This window comes from Akebia trifoliata, chromosome 1, assembly GCF_017979445.1.
Source record: "Akebia trifoliata isolate Shusen 1 chromosome 1, ASM1797944v1, whole genome shotgun sequence".
NCBI lineage: Eukaryota > Viridiplantae > Streptophyta > Magnoliopsida > Ranunculales > Lardizabalaceae > Akebia > Akebia trifoliata.
The window spans coordinates 2,760,206-2,781,217 of NC_141375.1; the positions used below are offsets into that span (position 1 = coordinate 2,760,206).

Consider the following 21,012-nt stretch of genomic DNA (forward strand, 5'->3'; position numbering starts at 1 on the left):
AACCCAAATGGTTTGGATCTTACCCAAATCCATTTGGGTAGAGTGTTTGGTGGGGTGAGATGAGTGATGGTTGATGGGAGGAATGGTGGTGTAAGGGAGTGGTTTGGAGAAGGAGTGTTGAGATGGTTGAAGAGGTAAGGTGTTTGATTTGGGGGGATGGGTAGTGATTGGTTTGATTTTGAGAAGATTGAAGGGATGATGACATGTGGCAAATGGAGAGATGAAGAGATTGGTTGATTGGTGATAGTGGTTGGATGATTAAAGAGAAGCGTATGGGGGTGATGGTGGGAGGTATGGGTTGAGGTGATTTTGTGGGAGTGTTTTAAGGGAAAGTGATGGATAGATATGGGTTGTGATGTGGGTGGTTGATAGTGTTAGAGAATGGGAAATAGGTTAGGGTATGTAGGGTATGGGTTGTGATGTTAGTGGTTGATGATGAGAGGATGGGGGATAGGTTAGGTTAGGGTAGGGTTATGGGTTAAGTTGATTTATGGAGGGAAGTAATGGAGTGGGTTGATTAGATGAGGGAGGTGGAGGGGCATGATGACATGTGTCATTTTTTGTATTTAATTGGTGATTGGTTTGATGAGGTTGATAGGTTGGATTGGGTTTGGGTGTTGAATTGGGCTTTGAGCTTTAGTAATGGATTGGGGTAGGGATCCAATGGGCTTAGGTGATGGATTTGGGTTGGGTTGTAGAATAGTGTCGAATAAAGATGGATTCGGGCTTATATTGGGTTGGATTTAAGGATGAGGGTGGTGACGTGTTTTTGGGTCCATGGACCACGTGAGTGGCCTCGAACATTTATTAATGTAGATTTGGGCTTTGGGGCCTATCCCAATTTTTTTGGTTTTCGGGGTATTTTGCGTCGAGGGCCCGCTCAAATTCGGGTGTCTACAAAGAGAAAATATCAACATCTACTAAGCACTGCTAGAGCCTTAATGTTTCAATAAATCTACTATTAATTTTTTAGAGTGACTGTGTGCTTACTGCAGCACACATAATCAATAGAATTCCTACTCCTATACTTCAAAATAAACCTCTTTTGAAAAGCTTTTTAATAAGACACCTAACCTTCCTCATTTAAAAGTTTTTGGCTGCCTTTGCTTTACATCAACTTTAACTAGTCACAGACAGAAATTTGATTCAAGAGCCACAAAATGCATATTCCTAGGATATCCTTCTGATATTAAAGGTTATAAACTCATGGATCTGAATACCAATAAGATACTTATTTCTCGGAACGTCATATTCCATGAAATAATTTTTCCTTTCCAAGTGTTACCCCAAAATCCTAAAACTCATTTTTTTTGTTTCCTATTTCACAAACTTTTTCAGATTCACCTTCTACCAACTCATTCTTCAATTCATATCAAATGTGGAATTTGACTCACTACATAATAATTCTACTCCTTTCTCTGAACCTCATGCACATATTGAATCAGACTCACCTCCATTTTCCTCCCTGTCCAATATGAATCCAACATCTGCTTCAACTGACCAAGAAGTCCTACAGCTAAGAAAATCAATCAGAATTAAACAAACACCTTCATATTTGCAAGACTATTATTGTGGTAATGTCTCTTCATCTCAAAGTGCAACTCATGCATATACTTCAACTGACTATTCTCCAACTAAAGGTAATATATATTCTATTCACCCTTTTCTTTCTACTAATAGACTGTCTACATCTCATAAAGCCTTTTTAACCTATATCACAAACTCTCCAGAGCCCAAAACATACAAACAAGCTTTTAGACTACCTGAATGGCAAGCTGCCATGAAAAATGAAATTAATGCTTTGGAGTTGAATAAAACTTGAGAGCTTGTTACTCTTCCTCATAATAAAAAGACTCTTGATTGTAAATAGGTATTCAAAGTGAAATATAAAGTTGATAGAACTATAGAAAGACATAAAGCTAGATTGGTGGCAAAAGGGTATACTCAGCAAGAAGGCCTAGATTTCTTTGATACTTTATCTCCTGTGGCCAAGATTACATCCATTCGATTAGTATTTGCTGTAGCTGCAGTCAAACAGTGGCATCTCCATCAACTAGATGTAAATAATGCATTTCTGCATGGAGATTTACATGAAGAGGTATACAGGGAATTGCCTCCTGGATTGACTGTCCAAGGAGAACAGAAAGTTTATCGACTTTTAAAGAACCTCTATGGCTTAAAACAGGCTTCTAGGCAATGGTTTGCCAAGCTATCCACTGCCCTTATTTCCTATGGATTTATTTAGGGTAATTCTGATTGTTCTTTGTTCATTAAGAAATATGAAAGTTCTTTTATGACCTTATTAGTCTATGTGGATGATGTGCTATTGGCAAGTGATAGTATTATGGAAATTGAAAGGTTGAAGACTTTTCTAGATGAAATGGTCACTATTAAAGACTTAGGACAGCTGAAATACTTTCTTGGCTTGGAAGTTGCAAGATCCAAAAATGGTATGTCATTATGCCAAAGAAAGTATATACTTGACATACTTGAAAACACTGGTTTAAATGGATCAAAACCTGCTGCCTTCCCTGTAGAATCTACCCTCAAGTTATTAGCAAATGATACCAATTCATATGACGATCCATCAAGTTATCGAAGACTTATTGGCAGATTACTTTACTTAACTCTCACTAGGCCTGACTTAGCCTATCCTATACAAGTGCTCAGCCAATTTTTAGTAAAACCTGCTGTTAGTCACCATCAAGCAGTCATTCGAGTATTGAGATATCTAAAGGCCACACCAGGGCAAGGTCTCTTCTTTCCATCCTCATCAGATTTTCAATTAAAGTATTTTTCAGATAGTGATTGGGCAGGCTGTGTAGATACTCGAAGGAGTGTCACTGGTTTTGCAATTTTTCTTGGCAACTCATTGATTTCATTGAAATCAAATAAACAAGTTACAATCAGTCAATCATCTGTAGAGGCAGAGTACCGAGCCCTTGCAACTACAACATGTGAAATTCAATGGTTTTTGTATGCCTTACAAGACCTGGATATCAATCATTCACAGTTAGTTTTGTTATATACTGACAGTAAATCAACAATGTCCATAGCGACAAATCCAGTTCAACACGAGCGAACAAAGCATATCCAGATTGATTACCATCTTATTAGAGAAAAATTGTAGCAACATGGAATTAAACTCTTCCATATTCCATCGAGATTACAGCTAGCAGACATATTTACAAAGCCCCTCGGATCTCTACCTTTTCATCATAATCTTCGCAAGATGAACATCATTAACATCCATGTTCATCTTGAGGGGGGTGTTGGAGTGTTACATCTCATATTGAAAGCATGGAATTAAAAAGGAAAGAAGAAAGACTTAAAGTAGAAAGAAAGTTAGAAGAGAAGAGTTAGTTATTTCAGTTAGAAGAGAAGAGTTTGTTAGTTAATTAGAAGAGTTAGTTATTTCAGTTAGAAGAGTTTGTTAGTTAGTTAGAAGAGTTTGTTATTTCAGTTTATTCTGTTATTGTACTATTGATGTATTATAAATAGGACTCAAGTCTAATGTAAATTCATCAATTACAATTCAGTAGTTTACTAAGTTCTCTTTGCTTTCTCTGTTTTTGATTCTTTTTCTTTACCAAGTTCAGATTCATCTGATTTTCAACAGATGTTTTGTTCCCTTTAGTTTTGGTTCACTTATTTTAGAATCAAAATAGAAGTTGACAAGAACTAAAATCGAAAAAAATATGATGGTTCTGATTCCAAGTATTTTAGGATCGAATTGGAACCACCCATTGCAACCTCTAGTGTGTAGAACTTAGATTGCTACAAATTTCTTATTGGATATATGTTAACAACATATAGGTAACAATAGGTAGTTAACAACAATTGGATATATGTTTCTTAGATGCAAGCTAAATTATTTATTTTCTTGGAAGTTGAATATTATTTTCACTACAAATTGCACTCTTTTGCGGGAAGATATTAATATAGTCTTTCTTAGGTATTTCTTTTAATATCTTGAGAACCCTAAAATTGGGATCTACCACCATCTTCTATATGAAACTTATAGTGCTGTGTGTGTTGATCAGTATTTCCCAGGAGAATTTAGCAGATCCAACTGTTTGAAAAGCAAAACTTGCAAAATGAACCTTAAAGATAACAAAGAAAGGTGGTCTCGACAAGTAAAATTAAGATACAAGAAATGCAAATATTGCAAAATCACCCTTATAGGGGTCAAATGGGTATGCTACTTGGAATGAAAATCAATTTGGGTTTTGGGTACAATATTTTGAATTGAAATCATGGTTTTAAAACTCGTTCGAGATCGAGACGTATCACCCGAGTTAACTCGGTATCGAAGTTAAACGAGACCAACTCACAAAGTCACTTTTTTTAACGAGATTTAGGACTCACGTTCAATTTTTTGATTTTTTGAACGAGATGTCTCAAACGTATTAGAAAACTCGTCTGAGACGGCTCGGTATTGAGCCTGGACGAGATAAGATGCAAAACCAAGATTTAAAACCATGATTGAAATGTTATTATGTAAGTGAAATTACAAAGATTAGTTGGTTTTATACCTTGTTTAATTATTACAAGGCTTCATAATTGCTTTTGCTAATTAATTTATCCATTGTGATTCATTTTGATAAGTAAAGAACAATTTAATTAAATTACCCTTATAATGATTAAAAAGGGTCATAAAAAATGGTCAAATATGTCTTTTTAATAAACATATATCATTTTTATAAGTATATTTATTGAAAAAGAAGGATTTATATTTATTTTATAAAAAATTTGAAGGGTGTTTAATTTAATTGAGGGGTGGGACTATGAACGGGTTAACGAACCAGGTCAAATGGACTGGTTTGGGAAATCAAAGCCCAAACTCGTCCAATCTACATCGGTCTTGGGTTGGGCCTAATTGCGATCTGACCGGGTTGAACCAGGAACAGTTGGGCCGGGTCGGATCGGACTTCGGTCCAGATTAGCAACCCTAGGTCTGCACCGGTAAATCTCTCTTACGTTTTTTTTATTCTCGTTACACTGACTCTAAAATGGACATCGTTCCCCTACATTGTTGACGTGGAGGTGCATAGAACCTTCCATAATTTCCACTCCGTAAGAGCATCTCCAACGATGCTACCACGTTAGCAATGTGTGAAACAATGTGAAATTTTCAGTCAGTCCAGTATTTCTGTTTTTTAATTCTTTTGGACCACAAAACAAGCCACGAGTGACGGACTCACAACAACCCTACTGTTCTACAGTGTGCAGCTATTGCCTTGGACTGTTGTGTGGTGACCCCATCTCGTTTTGGGAATTATTCGCTCTCGAGTATCGAGCCATCTTGCTGTACCTCTCTCATCATGCACTCTTTTCTAAATGTTATCTAACTTTCAGATTTCCCTCCAAAGATTTCTGAAATTTATAAAATTACGCACATTTTGAAACCAATACCACTAATCCTCCAAATGACCAAAATGCCCTCCAAGAACAATTTTTTTTTTTGTTAAAATGGAGATTTTTTTCTCACATGCATTAAATTTAATATGAGACCTTAGTCAAGAGGGTATTATTTTAGTTTGAAAACTCCGAGGGTATTGAAATTTGCACCAAAACTCAAAGGGGTATCTCAAAATTATCCAAAGAAATATCATGGAGAGTCCCCTCCCATGTCCCCTCCCCTCGTAGGATTAAAAGTAAAAAAAACATTAGCAGAGGAGCGTATTTCTCTTCTTTCAAAAATGGCAATCTCAGGCTTCCTATGTACCAGAAAACACTTCTTTAAACCCATTCTACCTGGATCTTTCAAAGAACTTGTAAGCTCTCTCACTCTCACATTGTTAATGATACATGCATGTATGCATACATACATACATTCATACATAGATGTTTGATTTGATTTTGATTTGATTTATGGCAGTCGATACCCAAGGGATTCGTCAAGTACTTAGATGAAGATAAGTGTGAAGGAGAAGCTATCTTGAAGAGTAATAGAAGTAATGGGAAAGCATGGCGTGTAAAGGTTAATGGGTTTCGATTTCAACAGGGATGGAATGATTTCGTCAGGGATCATGATCTACAAGTCAAGGATTTACTTGTGTTTGGACATGAAGGTGGAATGGTGTTCAATGTTATGGTGTTTGATGCTAGTGCTTGTGAGAGAGTATATCCACCGTTGGATTTCAAACCAGAAGATCAGATGGAGGAGAAAGAAGAATCTGGAGGTAGACAAGATTCAAAGAGTAAGTTTGTCACGTATTTTATTTTATTTTATTTTTCAAGTTTTTGGATCTGAGTTTTTCAAAAAAAAAAATCTAATGTTGGATTGCTAGTTTGGTAATCTCAACGCCCCCTCAGTAAGAAATGCTTTTCTCAAATAATAATGACCAGACATCATTATTGTAAAGGACAATGATGAAGTGACGTAAAGACTGTACCACCTCATATCTCACTTCACCGACATGGAAAAGTGTACAGTAACCATAGATACTTCTCATTCTCGCGAACATAGAGATACCTCTGTGTATTAAAACTGATGGCATACTCATTACTTGGATCTCGAGTGAGATTAATATAAAAAGACTCAGATACCCTTATTACCTCAACCCCATGGTAGTAAAGTTCGGATTTAGTAATTATGGGGTGAAGGTTCAATTTAGTTAAGAAATGACTTCAAACTAGAGGTTTATGTCGCACTTCTTAATGTAAAAGAGTGTGGGAATTATAGATGCAAAAATTTGTACAACCTTGAGATTTGTGACAATGTCTCGTGATCTCTTCTCCTCATTCTACTAGATGTGTTTGTAATAATACCTCTTCAACGTCTAAGTCAGAAGATCAGTATTAAAATAGTATTAGATTTAGAGGGAGGAGAACTCATACCTTTTGGTATTTCTGTCCATCTATTTATAGAGATTAAACCCTAGGATCTCTTTAGACCCTGTTATCAATTTTACCCTTATCAAATTTAAAAGGAGATTTGGGAATATATCTAGTCAATATTCCATCCTCATTTATTTCTTCTTGCTTGAGACTTTTTCTTATCAAGATTTTAATCACTTTTGATATAATTTCTGTTTTTTAGGGATTTGGGTTGATTGAACGGCTTTACTATGCGTCTTTGACCCTATATTTTTCTGATTAATCGAGATCCAAACCCATGGTTGATTTATAATTGAGTCACTAAACTTACCCTCGAACGAGTTTGCTTGGATCCCAATGTCTAATTCGAATCTCTAGGTGCCATGTGTCATCCCTTGGTACCCAACGAAAAATATATTCCACATCAACCATAGATGCTTTTCATCGTGATATGACTGAAAAAGCATTTATGGTTCCTATCCACTTATACGTCAAAAAGTGCCATATGAGGTTCTAGCTTGAGGTCACTCCAACACCACTTGTTAGTTAATTCGGAATTTTTTGTAAAATATTAGGCAAAATTTTGGAGATTATGAGAATATATTTTAGTGAAACACTTATTAACCTAGTAAGATTTTAAGCCTTACTAAGAGTCGTTTTGCTTAAATGAATCACTACATCAACAATCCAATACCACAACTCACTAAATTTCATCGAAAAACTTAGATATAAAATAAAATTCAAAAACAATTTCTTTTGAGCTTGATCTCTGTTTTGAAAGTGGACGACTACCAACTTCCACATCACTCCCAAACTTAAAATTAAAACTCAACTATAAAAAATAGTTATTTTTTTAAAATTTTTGTTTTTCAAAGTTCATAGAATTTTTCCTCTACAACGCTAAAGTATTTGATTATGTTTTTGTATACCACTAAGTGAGCCCAAGCTCTTAGTAAGACTAGTTGAATTCAACATTTTATTGGATTTCTTACTTAAACCTATCATCTTTAACCTTTCTCTAAATCATATCTGGTCTTGATGTTTAATGTTGAAAATCGTAAAATTTTGGAGGTGAATGATAATTAATTCATTAATTTGTCGGATTAATTGGCTAACCTCTAATTTGGAGAATTTTACGATTTTTTTTTTTTTTTAATTTGGAGAATTTTGTAACTATGCACCCAACCCATCGTTTTCAACTATTAAGGTCATCCTATTTGCACCCAATTCACCTATTTAAACAAATTTTTAGGGTGGGTATGTAGAGGTAAGTGGGTGCACTAAGCATAACTGGTGGTTGAAACTGAAAATAAAATGAACATTTCTTACCTTTTTCAACAACCTTAAAGATTCTATCTTTTCTCATCGTCAAACTAAACTTATAAGGGGTTGAAGATAATAGGCTTCTAAAAAGGAAAATCATGTGTTTTTTCAAGATCTTTACGAAGAGGGTGTTAAGGTCATTTTATATTGGTTTCTATGCAAGATAGAAAGGAGAACTGTTATTGGCACCTCAACTTTTACTTATTACATTCAATTAGAATAAAATAAATAATGATATTCCCCAAAACGTGTGTACGAGGGATTTTTTAGATCTCTTACTCCTCAAAATCTATATTATTGATGATGGTTTGGTCCTCAAATTTTGCACTGTCTTTAGGACTTTCTCCAGCTGTCTTCTCTGATAAACTTTCCTTTTTTTGATCATCTTTTATGTTACTCTCACTTAAAAAGATATTGGTGGGGTGTCGGTAAAAAAGTCTTCGATGATCAAGTTAGTGCTTGATAAAAATGTAAAGTAAATGGAAGAAATTTATATAGGAATTGTGAGGTGTTGTGTCTTGGGTTTGAGTGGGAGAAGTCTCTCTATTTATAGAGTTGGCTAATTAATATAGAGTATGTAACGACTTTCTATGTTGTTTGGCATTAATTACTCATGATGTCATTAGGGACTTAAAGATCTACTTTGCTAGGCTCATAATGGTCTTAAAACTCCACTCCTCTTAACTTTCGTAATTTACATGAGGAGTGATTTTTACGTTGTAATTGCTTTAACTAGGCAACTATTCATTTTCTCGACTTGACTTAGTTGTGTTATGTACCTGAGATTTATTCCAACAATAGTACTCCTGTGTAATATTCGATGCTAATTTCTCCCTTTTGATTCTACTTGGGTAGCTTTAAGGGTGACATTGAGCTTTTAAATGGTGAAGAGGAATTGATTACTTGAGGAAGTCAAATTACCTTTAAATGTTATATTGAGAGGTTGACTCCTTAGAGGGACCAAACAATATTGTTTGGATATTTTATAGAGGGGTTGGCTCATTTGTAGGGAACATAACACCTTTGAATCCTTCGCTAAGGGGTCGGCTCCCTAGAGGGGTTGAACATCCTTTACGTTACGCTAAGGGGTCGGCTCCCTAGAGGTGCCCAACCTCCTCTAACATGGTCAAATGATGGGTCAGATGTCATTATAGCCAAACCACTTTAGGCATGGGTCGGATCCCATGGGAGGCGAACCACTTCAGGTATAAAACCCATTTGACAATTGGATATGGATCATGTTGAATTATTTAGATTTAGTAACTTTGCCATTTCCTAGGAATGAAATATATTTGATTCCTACACTGCAACTTTTGCAAAAAATCCAATTCTTGTACACTACTCATTTTAATTTCAAAAACATGTTTTTGACTGAATTTGCTAGTAGGTATTTTAATATAAAGTGATGAACTCGGTCGTAAATTTAAAGAAAAAATATCCTTGATTTTAATGTGATGATCTCGCCGATAAAAAGTGACGATCTTGCTGGAAAAAAAAATGATGATCTCGTTGGGAAATTTAAAGATCAATATCCTTCTTTTTTAATAGTGAGATCACCGGTAATTATCAACGAGTTATTCACTTTTTATCATTGAGATCGTCACTTTAAATAAGAATAACTACCATTGAACTCTCGAAAACATGTTTAGGGAATTAAAATGAACAATGTACTGGACTCGGTATTTCGTCATATTCAGCACACGAAATGGTAATTTGCCCAATAAATAAATCAATGGTTGGGAATAAATAAGAAAAAGTGGGGTTGCCAACAGAAACTCTCTTTTTTATTTATTTATTTATTTCTATTTGTTAAATTTTGGATTTTATATGGGCTTTGTCCTAACTGTAAACAACTGCTTAAGTTGTTTCAATGTGTAATAATGCTTTGTAATGAAGACTTTAACCGAACTTTTGTAGTTATGGGTGTGTTTTAATCTTTAATTAAGGTGTAATAAATAATTTAAGAAATTGGGATGTAATTGTTAAAAGTTGGGTGCCAATAGCAATTCTCATAAAAGACACAAGGATGTATCTCTAATTTTAACCAAACGTGGAAGAGTAACATATAATTATCCTTTAATGTTGCATTTATTTTGGTATTGTTTTTGTTTTTCTCTGCAGTGAGAGATATACGGTAAAAGTATAGTAGAGGGGGAGTGCACTCTCTATCGTACTTGTTTCCTGTAGTACTGTGGTACTCTTTAAATGGTTGAGAAAGTACCACATCATCGAAACAGTTAAATACAACTTTCAATGGTGACCGTCCAACTTTAAAGCCTTGATTAAGCCTATTTGTTTTTCTTAATTTTTTTTTTTCCTTCAAATCTGACATAGACTATGAATGTCAGAGGTCTGATGGAAGGGTCTGTACGGATACCCATTTAACTGAATCGGAATCGAAAACCCAATTTCAATTCCCTTACCGATAAGAGTCGGGTCTAAAATAGAATCGAATCGATGGAACTAGAACCATAAAGTTCTATCCAATGGGTACCCACGTGTATTCGGAAACGATTTTTCTTATCATTTGTTTTTATGTTATAGATAATTTAAAGTATTATTTCATTTCAAAATTAATGCATCTTGTTAAAGTTCTTCAATTTTTCATATAACTATGGGTAGGAGTTTAAAATGAACTATCTCTTCTAAAATTTATTACTTTTATATAAGATTAATTTTTATTTATATAAAAATCATAAACTTATATTTTAGTATATCAATTTATAACTAAATTAATAATTTTGTAAATAATTTGTTGATTTTTTAAAAGAATTTTGTTTTGTAATGATTTGAAATACTTTTTATTTTCATTTTGTTCTTGAGAATTATAACCAATTGGTGCCCAATTTTGATTCTAATTCCATTTATTTTGAAATCGGAATCGAAAGAAATATCATGGTTATGGTTCTAAATGCCTTGGGAATCAAACCAAAATCGACCCATTGGCAGGCCTAGTTTGACGTGTTATTTGGTTTGCGATATCTCAACCATTTATAAAGCACTACAGAGGATCAACTCCTACATTGGAGTGGTAATATAACATCCTTTATTTTGAGTCATTATAAACTGAGTTCCTTCGACACTGCGCTGACATGATAGAGCAATAGATGTTTTTTCTCGAGATACAAGTTAAAAAAATCTATGGGTAACAGTTAGCATTTAGTATAAGAAGGGATTCAAGGGGTTTGAACCTTAGACCTTAGGAACAGCCTCCATGAGGCCTTACCGCTTAGCCAAGTGGTCCTTCTTTCTATGATTATCTTGGCACTGCCATACCAGCACAATGTTTAACGTTGTGTCGGAGGAAGTCAGTTCAGTATTTTCCTTTATTTATATATGGAAAATGACACACGATGATGATGTATTTTTTATTGATGTGGTTCATAGGTGCAAAGAATATTCCTAACGTTGTGGGAGTTGAAGCAGAGTCCAAATATTTTACCACCACCATCAAACGTTACAACGTTAATCGTCCTATATTGGTGAGTGTTCTTTGAAATCTTTACTATTATTATGAGGAAAGGCTGAGTAAGAGTGGTTCTGCACCAAATTTGGTTTCCAAAACTATAAACCAAAGAATAACTATTACTTGAGTTTTCCTCTTATATGATAGTGCTTAGAATCTTTAAACCTCTTATCCTTTACAATGCATAATCTGTTATTTATTGGATTACGACTATTAAATTAGTTAAAACTGAAGTAAGGTAACATAGTTAAAACTAATTATCCAGTCATATTGAGATTCTTTCCTTAACCTGATAAGGCCAAATCATGTCATGTGACATTATAGATAGGTATAGTACAAATCTCAAGATATGCACTAATATAATCCCTTTGAACTACACTAGACAATACTTGCATTGATTGATACTCTATGACTGGTCCAGATGATTCGATCTTTTATCCTTCCACTCTTTTGTTTTACAAGCTACAACCTAGGGTTCATGTGCCAAACATGAAAAAATTTTGCTCACAGAAAAGACTCAGATCGACCAATCGCACAACCCACAGTATTTAAGGCATCCTCAATTTACGAAACTCCTCACGTTAAAAAATGTCTTGGTACCATGTGGTCATGCAACCTTGAATTTGAATTGTTCGTCCAAATTGGGCTTATTAAAAATTAATAAAAACTAAGTGCCCCAAACATTGACATTCAATTCCTACTAGGATTGGATCAATCGATATCTTGGGACACGATGAATAGAAATTGCAAATTCAAATAAAAGTTAATGCAAAAGAAACATTAAGGTTTACGTGTTTCGGCTTTGAAGTCTACATCCCTAGGGTGTGATCCAATCAAGGGTGGAGCCTGATTTTCTTATAGTGGAGGCAAACTATACTTGACCGATAAAATTGAAGAATATGAAGATGATGGTTTTGAGGTTAAAATTCATCGGTTTTTGTTAGAGGTTGTGGAAAAAGGCATCTAAGTTATTTCTTGTTAGTTTATAAGAGAACGCCTAAGTCAAGGAGCAATGTCATCGGTGGTGGTGGGGGCAATTGCCAAATGTTAACCAAATAAAAGGGATTTAATAAACCCAACAATTTGAGTGGGGTGAGGTCAACTACGAAGAATTTATGGGGGAGAAAATATTTTCTGCTACAATTTCAGCAAAAATTATCTTTGTAAACAATTCTCAAACAGATATTGGAATTGCTTTATTTGTTTTGAATTTTTTTTCATGGAAACCTATGGAAGTCAGTGAAACAATAAAGTTGGTCTCACCAATTTTGTATTCTTATAGATATTTATATAATTTATTCAATCAAAATGATTTAAATCAAGTAGTTTTCTCATGTTTCGTCAAATTTATGCAACAAGCACTAATAAGTGGGTTTAGATATATTTTCACAATATTAATTGAAATCTTAAAGTGAACAATTCAAAAAGAAAAACCTTAAAATGATCATAACAAAACAAATTTTGTCTTTAAATTTATTAATAATACCACCCAATCATGAATCTAAATATAATCCTTCAATACGAATTCAATTTAAACTTGTTACATAAGTTCTTGAACTTAATTATGACAACCCAATAATTCCAAGAGAAATAAAAGAAATTAAAAAGAACTACATTAAAACCTAGGACAAGAAATTTCTTCTAATAGTCTTCTTGCCCATCATCACCACCTATCTCAAATCTGAAAAAAAAAATTGGTAAACAACCATGAGTCCTAAGACTCCATAGGTTCTTCATTTCTTGTCAAAGATTATAAAAATAATAAGAAAATATGGCATGCTTCAAAACACATACAATGTATTCAATAAAATAACTTCATAGGAACATCAACATATATTAATTTTTTCAAATAAATATAATGAAAAGCACAAGGCTTGATTTTCACACCAACTCGGCCAAGCTTTCCTTGTTGATTTTCACACAAGTTCGGCCAAACTCTCTATCCCAAAATATGGGATCTTCCTTGAAGGTATTTTCTTTTATCTAAAAATATTTTAAAATAAATATAATGAAATACACAAGGCTTGATTTTCACACCAGTTAGGCCAAGCTTTTCTCGTCGATTTTCACACTAGTTCGGCCAAACTCTCTATCCCAAAACACAGGATCTTCCTCAAGGGTACATTCTTTTATCTAAAAATATTTTATTCAGCCTTTCCTTTTAGGATGAACATTTCCTCCCTAAGATCCTCAACTTCATAAATAATCATACTCATTTGTAAAACACACACAAAACATATATTAAAATTAAAATTAAAATTAATAGCATTCTCACGCCTTTAAGAAAATAAGATAAAATCCTATATTATATTGTTTGATTCACACCCATCTTATATTAAAGCCATAGTTTTTAGAGAGAAAGAAGTCACCTACATGATATGTGGAATGAAGAATTTTCAACTTGTTTAAGTGTTTGTTACCGTTTTAAGCCGCTCCTCTTTTAAAAATAATTTCAACCCCGTATTAGAAGTATGGTAAGATTCGATGAAGAATGAATGAGTGATATATGTGATAAGAATGGTGATCTAAAGGTGTCAAACACCATTCTCATAAAATAAAAATATTTTAAACCCCTTTCAATATGTCAAACACCATTCTCCTAAATCCCTTGATTCCTAGAAACGTGGGTCAACATGACACCACTTCAATTGAATTTAATAATAATTTTACTCTCTCTTTTTAAACTAACTTAGATTTTAACGTTTTTTTTTTCAAGTGTCCTTATTAAGACCTCTTATCAATTTGTTAAATGTAATGAACATTCCATTAGAGACAAGTGTCTGAAATTTTAATATTTCAAATTCAAACTTAGTAATGAGTGCCTATACTTTAGGTGGTTACTCTTCCACTTACTACAACAAAGAGGGTTCGTCTCATGTTAGTAAGTTAAGCCAGAACATCAAAAACTTTCGAGATTATTGGGGCCGTTGACGATAGTTGAATGAAAGTGGGATCATATAACTATGGACTTTGTGTCAGGATTACCAAGAACTCAGCAAGGTAATGCTATCTGGGTAATTGTTGATAGATAGACCAAATTAGCACATTTTCTTGTGATGAACACGACAGATTCCTTGAGTACGCTAAGTAAACTTTATATTAAGGAAATTGTTAAATTGCATGGAGTACCTTTGTCTATTATGTCATATAGGGATTCCGGATTTACATCTCAGTTTTGTCAAAGTTTACAGAATGCATTGGGGGCCCAGTTAAAGTTTATTACTACTTTTCATCCTCAAATAGATGGTCAATCTGAAAGGATTATTCAAAATTTAGAAGACATGTTAAGGGCTTGTGCTCTAGATTTCAAGGGTAGTTGGAGTGATCACTTACTGTTATCCAAGTTCGCATATAATAATAGTTTCTAGTTAAGTATTAGGATGGCTTCATATGAAGCATTATACGGGAGGCCTTGTACTTCTCTTGTATGTTGGGCATAGGTTGGGGAGCGGACTCTTCTTGGACTAGAAATGATCTAAGAAACGACTGAGAAGGTTAAATTGATTCAGAATTGTTTGGTTGTCACATGGAGCCATCAAAAGAGTTATGTTGACACTTAATGGAGACCCTTAGAGTTCCAAGTTGGAGACCATATATTTTTTAGAGTGATTCCACGCAAAGGTGTGATACGTTTTGGTAAACAAGGGAAGTTAGCCCCAAGTTTTATTGGACCCTTTGAAGTAATTCAAAGGATTGGAGAAGTTGTTATCGTTTAGCATTGCCACTAGAACTATTGTAGAATTCATGATGTGTTCCATGTGTCGATGCTTCAAAAATATGTCCGGGATCCAACACATGTCATTGAATGGTAGTAAGTTAAGGTTAAAGAAGGTGTGACCTATGATGTTAAGCCTATTAAGATCTTAGACACTAAACAACAAGTATTGCGTACCAAGACAATCCCTTTGGTTAAGGTGTTATGGAAACGTCACAACTTAAAGGAAGCTACGTGGGAGCTAGAGTCTGAGATCCGAACCAAATATCCATTTCTTTTCGGTAATCAAGGTATGTTTTAATTTCGAAGGCGAATTTTTTTTAAGTGGAGTAGGTTGTAAAGCCTGACCCAAATTATGGGTCATAGTGAATCATAACCTTTAAATTGGTTATTTCTATAACAATTAGTGAGTGGCGCCTATTTTGTTTATTTATTTATTTTATTATTTTGAAGAAAATCTAATATAGTCCAACAAATAAAAGGCATTCTTACTTTAAATACTAGATGATTGAGGGGTAGTTTGATTAAAGGCATTTAAATAGTTTCCATAATTTTACTTTGTAGGTAGAGGAATTATGAGACGTACCCTCTTTATTGTAGTAAGTGGAAGAGCAACCACCTAAAGTGTAGGCACTCATTACTAACTTTGAATTTGAAATATTAAAATTTGAGACACTTGTCTCTAATGGAATGTTCATGACATTTAACAAATTGATTAGAAGTCTTGATGAGTACACTTGACAAAAAAGAGATTAAAGTCTTTGACTTAGTTTAAAGAGAAAGAGAGGAAAATTATGAATTGAAGTGGTTTCATGTTGATCTACGTTTTCAAGAATCAAGGGATTTAGGAGAATGATGTTTGACACATTGGAAGGGGGATTAAATATTTTTTTATTTTATGAAAATGGTGTTTGACACTTTGGAGGAGGATTTAAATATTTTTATTTTATGAGAATAGTATTTGACACATTGGAGGGGGATTATAATATTTTTATGCCTTTAGATCATCATTTTTATCACATATATCATTCCCTCATCTTTCATCAGTTCTTACCATACTTCTAATAGGGGGTTGAAATTATTTTTTGAAGAGGAACAGCTTAAAATGGTAGCGAACGCTTAAAAAAATTTAAAATTCTTCATTCCACATATCATGTAAGTGACTTCTTTCTCTTTAAAAATTAAGCCTTTAATATGAGAAGGGTGTGAATCAGACAATATAATATAGGATTTTCTTAAAGGCATGAGAATGCTATTAATTTTAATTTTAATATATGTTATGTGTGTGTTTTACAAATGAGTTTGATTATTTATGAAATTGAGGATCTTAGGGAGAAAATGTTCATCCTAAAGGGAACAAGTTGAATGAAATATTTTTAGATAAAAGAAAGTACCCTAGAGGAAAATCTTGTGTTTTGGGATAGAGAGTTTGGCCGAACTGGTGTGAAAATCGGCAAGGAAAGCTTGGCTGAGTTGGAGTGAAAATTGAGCCTTGTGTGTTTCATTATATATATATTTTGAAAAATAATATATGTGATACATGAGAAAACTGTTCGATTAGAATCAGTTTGATTGAATAAATTATATAAGAATGCACAATTGGCTAGACCAATTTTATTGTTTCACTAACTCCATAGGTTTCCACGAAACTTTTTTCAAAACAATTTAAATATTTGTTTGAGAATTGTTTTCAAAGAAAATTGTAGAACAAAATATTTTCTTCTGTTTTGTATAGCACTTTAACCAAGCATTTCTTCGAATTTTTCGGAGTCTCCATAGTCTATATTGAAGTCTTTGGTGTCTACTTTCTCAGAAAAATTAACACCATTTCATTTTGATATATTTATTAATTGATCTAGAAATCTTGTCAAGAACATAAGAGTAGGACAGCAGAAACCGAATTTTGTTCCATACTTGATTTGTGAAGTTATTTTAAAAATTATGTTCAAAAAAATTTATCTTCTGTATTTTTCTTAAAATCCTAACTTCTTGAGTTTTCCAAACATGTAAGCCACATAAACTTTCATCAAGAATTAATTATTTTAAAAATCCGCAAACTTGGAATTACATATTCTTAAACAGAAATGCCCCCCCCTGTAAATCAGCCCTTGGATCCAATCTTGACTTCACTATAATTTTTTATTTTTATTTATTTATTTTTTAAGTACAAGAATAAATACTTTAGTTCTAATCACAAAACCAAGTCTTGAAATCCTTGTACACCACTTCCACGATTTCTCTCAAATCCTAGAATAAGAATCTCAATTAATTGTAAATCAATCCTAACATGGCTATTTATAGGATTTTTGAGTAAGGAAACTTATCCTAAACATTAGATTAAAATTCATCAAACAATTAATTGGCAAAAGACATGCAAATAACATGCTCTTATTTGATAACTTCTAAGATTGGCGTACCCTCACTTGCCCGGTGCGTATGATGTGAGGGCATTGCACGTGCCCTGGATCTTCTGGTCCCCTTAGTTGGGCATAAGTTTGGACACCCATTATAAAAATATAAAAATAAAACAATATCTGTTTTGATCGGGAACGGGATATTAACTTTGGTTATTTGTAAAATACGAGCACTAAAATTTTTTTTGTTGGGAAAATGAATTTTATCATTGAACGCATATTTCCGTAGATTTTCCTGTGTTTTCTAAGGTATTTCTTTTAATAGCTTATAACCATAAACTGACTCTACCATCTTCTTTGTGAAAGTGATGATAGTATTGAAAATGTTAAATGTGTGTTCAGTATATCTCGAAGGAATTTGGGCGATCCCACGGTCTAAAACGCACACCTTGCATAATGATCCTTAGAGATAAAAATGGGAGGTCTTGGCAGGTAAATTTAAGGCACAGGAATTACGACGGTAAAGTTTACATTAGTGGCGCAGGTTGGCTTAAATTCTTTAATGATAATGGCTTGAGAGAAGGAGATGTTTGCACTTTCAAGTTGATATCAAGAGGGTTGAAGCCTGTGATGGAGGTCACCATCTCTCTCCCAAACTCAACATGAAACTGACTCCCTTAATTTGTTATGTTTTGGCCTACATGTGTGTATGCCCCTATTTTTAGAAAATTTTAAGTCTAGGAAATTATTTTGTTTTGTTTTGTTTCTATTGTTAGGAAAATATATTTGGATTTTTGATTCAGTATTTTAAATTGATATTTTATTTTGTTTATCACAATTACTAAGTTGATTGGTTTAATTTAGAGAGCTTCTATTACCACATCAACTTTTACTAACAGTGCCTGTAAATTCTATGGTGAGTTATATATGAATTGGGGTGCTGTTAACAAGAACTGATATCACTCAAGCAAATTTCTTATATTTTGTTAATCAATTTATGCATTCCCCCTGACACTGTACATTATTGTGACATTGAGGGATATCAATGCCTAGGATTGGTAATTTATATATTTCTGATGCTGATTGAACTTGGTGTGTTCAATATTGGTAGAAGGTCGACAATAGGCTTGCGCGCTTTTGTGGGTTGGAAAAGAAAAAAAAAAAAACAATGTGTTGTTGATAGATCCATTTGGGTGTAGGGCCCAACATTTAATATGTGGATCACTTGATTTTGTTTAGATCACGAGTTTTATCTGTAAAAATCCAAACTCAAAGCATATGAGGTCTATCTCGATCAATGGGTTCTAATAAAATGTGTTGGTCCAAGTTTGATTTTAGGGATTTTTTGATAATTCAGAGAGTTGTACGGTCTCTTTAGATTTTGATGCTTGCAAGATCTATTGCAACTTTAATATTGATCCATGACTTCCATTGTAAGTGAATTTGTCCGGTTGAAGGCACTTCTATGTGGTATTAGTTTAGATAATTCTCTATAGATGAGATTGTCATGTAATATTCAAGAAATCATGCATATTGGATGAATGTGATTTTTTTAAGGCTGTGTTTGGATTGAAAGAAATGGAGAGAAGAGAAGAGATGAAAAAATAAATGAGTTTCTTTCCATGTCTCTTATTTGAATCGTTAAGTGGGGAGAGTGGAGAGAAAAGGAGAGAAATTGAGAGAAAGTCTTTTAAAATATTTTATAATACCAACTTTGCCCCTAAATCTCTTTTAAGATATTATAAAATTTTAAAGTTGTCCCAAGTTCTCTCTTGTCAATCTAAACATAGTGGAGAGAAATTGAGTTTCTCTTATTTTCTCTTTTCACCACTTCTCTCAATCCAAGCACAGTCAAAGTTCATCTCTTAGCACATCTCTAGGACTATCAATGGGCAGATTTATGTGGGACATGAGAAACCCTTTCCTTACTATGATAGTGAGGAAAAAGGTCTTAGTCTTACTAAGGTTCATCCATTGTAAAAGGACGTTGAGATGAGTGAAATATGACTTTGAGATTTATTACAAATCTCAAGGACTTGTTTTATGCAACTAGCCTTGCTACCATAGTGTGGAAAAAAGGCTAGTTGGACTCTTATTCAATCGGTTCAAGCCAAATAAAATGACTAGAGTTCAACATTTTTAATTATTGTAAATTACATTTCCATCCCTTGTGGTTTGGCATGATTCTCTGTCGATCCCTTAATGTTTTGACAATTACACTTACCTCCTTTATAGTTTTCTAACGGATACGCATATCCCATTCTATCTACTTGTTATCAACCCAAAGAGTAAAAAATGATTTTTATTTTATAAACAGGTAAATTCTCAAATAATTACAAAAAGTTTCTGTATTTCTATTATTAAGATTTACAATTTTATTATATAGTCTTAATGTAGACAATTTGATAACGTTAATTTTTTCAACATTACATGGTAGTCATGTCAACACATTTACAATTTAGGTATTTTTAAAATTTTCGATAATTATTTGAGAATTTACCCCTTGTAAAGATCTTTTTACCCTTTTTAAAATATTTACCTTTTGATATAAAAAATATCCATATGAAAAAATGGGTTCATACGCAAGAGTGCGAAAGTGGGTGCATTTTTAGTTGTTTTAAAATTTATTTTTTAAGGAAAAAAAAAAAAAAAAAAAAAAAAATATATATATATATATATATATATATATATAAAATGAGAGGGTAAAATAGTAAAATAACATTTGAATTTTAACCCCCTTAATTAATATGGAATTATTACAAACTACAAGGGTCAAAGTATAATTTTCCCTTTTAATTATAACAGAAGAAGAGCTGCTATTGGCACCCCAACTTTTACTAATTACATCCCATATTATTTTTCACACCCCACTTATAGATTAAAACACACTATTCAACCGTTACAAAGGTTTGGCTCAAATTATTTTCCCAACATTAAAAAACATTATAACATTAGTTCAAACAATTTCAATAATTGGCCTTTTCTAAATCATATTTACAAAGGTTAACATTTGAAAATCGTTTTGCAAGAAATACTTGGGTTCCAAAAAGAACACTGAAAAGAGAAACTGAAATTGAAATGTTTTTCTCTTATCCTTTTCATTGAGAAAAACAAGTACATATATGCACAAGAGTTCTCAATCTTGGGTCTTGATCACAAGAAATAAATAAAAGAAAGATGAATGATAAAAGGTAAGTTACAAGTATTATAAAATCTGTACAATTGGAGAATATACGTCCAGAAGATGTGTTTCCTAATACTCCCCCTCAAGTTGGGGTATGAAGGTCATAAACACCCAACTAGTGAACGAGCTTTCTAAAATTAGAAACAAA

At 33.3% G+C, this 21,012-nt stretch overlaps 1 protein-coding gene across 1 annotated transcript; it reads left to right on the forward strand.

Moving 5' to 3' along the window:
• Positions 1–5,619: 5,619 nt before the first annotated feature.
• Positions 5,620–18,512, forward strand: LOC147410373 (B3 domain-containing protein REM8-like). Its single transcript, XM_086434612.1, has 4 exons — positions 5,620–5,777; positions 5,882–6,203; positions 11,533–11,627; positions 18,083–18,512. Exons 1-4 carry the CDS (start codon positions 5,631–5,633, stop codon positions 18,344–18,346), a joined length of 828 nt encoding a protein of 275 aa, XP_086290738.1. The 5' UTR covers positions 5,620–5,630; the 3' UTR covers positions 18,347–18,512.
• Positions 18,513–21,012: the final 2,500 nt, after the last annotated feature.